The sequence below is a fragment of the Annulohypoxylon truncatum genome (assembly GCF_022578515.1).
Source record: "Annulohypoxylon truncatum strain CBS 140777 unplaced genomic scaffold F4807scaffold_19, whole genome shotgun sequence".
Classification (NCBI taxonomy): domain Eukaryota; kingdom Fungi; phylum Ascomycota; class Sordariomycetes; order Xylariales; family Hypoxylaceae; genus Annulohypoxylon; species Annulohypoxylon truncatum.
This window is the reverse complement of record NW_025953805.1, coordinates 405,225-407,607: the sequence shown is the minus strand read 5'-3', so window position 1 is coordinate 407,607 and position 2,383 is coordinate 405,225. Positions and strand designations below refer to the sequence as shown.

At 52.6% G+C, this 2,383-nt stretch overlaps 1 protein-coding gene across 1 annotated transcript; it reads left to right on the top strand.

The window, feature by feature from the left end:
- Positions 1–283: 283 nt before the first annotated feature.
- Positions 284–1,938, top strand: F4807DRAFT_108322 (uncharacterized protein). The gene is made up of 3 exons (XM_047992725.1): positions 284–934; positions 1,084–1,754; positions 1,855–1,938. The coding sequence occupies exons 1-2, from the start codon at positions 710–712 to the stop codon at positions 1,741–1,743; spliced, it is 885 nt and encodes a 294-aa protein (XP_047853554.1). The 5' UTR covers positions 284–709; the 3' UTR covers positions 1,744–1,754; positions 1,855–1,938.
- The last annotated feature ends 445 nt before the right edge of the window (positions 1,939–2,383 follow it).

The following is a 2,383-nucleotide window of genomic DNA, read 5'->3' as shown; positions in this document are numbered from 1 at the left end:
CGCAAGCCACTGTATCACGCGGCTCGCCAGTTCGCTGGGAACTTTGACTAGGTATGAATTGTTTTATCCATTCATATTCCATCCGGCGTCGGGTCCGACTCGGCTCCATATTCCGTGCGGTACATGCATACAGCCATAGGCAATTCTGGTAGCGCATTTGGGTACTTCCATGTGGCCTGTAGTCTGTGATAGGGCAGTACAGACTGAACCCCGGCAGGTTTATCGTGATAGAGCACGCCTTTTTGAGATCTAGACAAGTATTGTTTTTTATAGAAAATTAGCAGGCCATTTAATCGCTATCATGGATCCCCCGAAGCAAAACAAACATCTGATGCCGACCAAAACCGATATGGAAATACCGTCTCCTCCCCTAAACACATCTAACTTCTTATTCATACCATGTGCCTACTTACCTAATTCCCAGATCGAAGGACTAGGCCCAGTATAATAAAGTTTTATGGAGGGGATTTAGACGCGATTCATCGATATTCGCTTCGCTTGGAGAGTAAGGCTCAAGACCAACTCTGCTCGACAACGCAACAAGACGCACAAATTTATCCCCATTTTATCCCATCGATCTTCGGCAGACTCATAACTACTGCTTGATACCTATCCTATGAAAATAATCAGCTTATGATCTACCAATCCCAGACCCGACATACTGCTACTGAACGGGCGCGTTCTCTATAACCTATAGGACCTCGTAAGCATGAATGCAACCGTCGGAATCACCCAGAAACAGTTCGACGACTGGCAAGATGACGTCTCTCCATGGGCGCCGACGATGTTCACCTCTCCCTTCGGGGAAAATATGCAACCAGTGCCCGACCCGCACTTCTGGGGAAGCCCTGGGAATAGCTCGGAGGAGTACTGCAGGACCAATTCGCAATCGACCGGCGATGATCTAAGACACAGCTTCGATGCCGCCGACAACGTAAGCCTCCTATTTTCCTTCACAGCTCGGTTTCCAAACATCCCCTTTCCATAGGTAAATGATCGACCGCCGGTCACATCGTCCGTTACATACATTATTTTTTTTTTTTTTAAATTTTTTTTTCCCCAAGCCGCTAACAGCCGACCTAGTTCGAGACCGGGTACACGATCAACGCCGTGACGAGGCCGCCGGCGGGTTCCGATCACGACGCGCTCGGCTACGACTACCACCACCGTCACTCCGTCGCGCAGATGACGGGGCTGTCGGACCCTCGCCAAGCCATCGACCCCTTCGCGCCTCGCGGGCGACACCACAGCGTCGGCGACGGGGGCGTACAGAACTTCGGGGCGGGGGCGGCGGACGACGAGGGCCTCTTCGACGACAGCCTCACGTCGTCGACGGTGGCCAGCCCGTCGGCGCTGCGCTCGCCGGCGGGGTCCTGGGACTGGACCGGGGCCACGACCAGCCCGACCACAAACCCTACCACGAACGCGACGGGAGAAGCGGGAGCGGGGGAGAGGTCGACGACGACGACGCGGGCGGCAGGGGCGCCGCCGACGAAGAGCCGGCGCAACCGGGAGCGGAACCGGGTGGCGGCGCACAAGTGCCGGCAGAAGGCGAAGCAGAGCATGACGGACCTGCAGGCGCGGGAGCGCGAGCTCAGCCGGCAGAACCGGATGCTGCAGGAGCACGCGGGCAGCCTGCGCGACGAGATTCTGGATTTGAAGAACGAGATCTTGAGGCACAGCGAGTGCAATAGTGATATCATACAGAATTACATCGCGCGCGCGGCGAGGGATGTGAATTGATGGGCTTCCATGTCTGGGATCAAAGGAAGGGGGGGGAAGGGGATGAGATTAGGAAAAAGGGGGAGGGAAGTACGCAAGTATCCGAGGGAGGGAGTAGAAAAGGAGGGAAAGGGCTGGGATGGTAAGAGAAAAGTGATGAAAAGGAAAGGAATTTTTGGGAACAGGGAACAGCTCGACGAATTTAATGATCGATAATGTTTGAATGATATCAATGAATGGGCAGCAGGGTCAACGGGTCAACGGGTCAACAAACAAAAATAGTGTAATAAATAGGTGGTAGGGCAGTACGTCAAGTTCGTATATTTTTGGGGTTTCCTTCCTGTATCAGACCGATATTCTTGCCCAATGCTAATGGGAATATTGACCAGTTCTTGATTTTCTGCCTTCCCATTTCCTTCAGGTGTATGTATGTGGTGGAGATATAAAATAAACATGTTTTGAATTTACCTCTTTCCCCTTCGGACCCCCGAGGAGAGTATCCCTTTTTTTTAAAAAAAGCCATCGGGACCCTACCTACCAACCCAAGGTTGAACACAGAAATGTTACATCAGTCTGGGTTTTGACGCTCCTAGACTAATGAACAGCCAGGTCCGGAGTGTATATGCTGCCGCAAAGGTCTCGTGAGTACCATCTTTAGTGA

Coding starts and splice junctions, on each gene's coding strand:
- F4807DRAFT_108322 (XM_047992725.1), top strand. CDS start 710: ATGAATGCAACCGTCGGAATCACCCAGAAACAGTTCGACGACTGGCAA. Junction 935..1,083: donor GCTTCGATGCCGCCGACAAC/GTAAGCCTCCTA, acceptor CAGCCGACCTAG/TTCGAGACCGGGTACACGAT.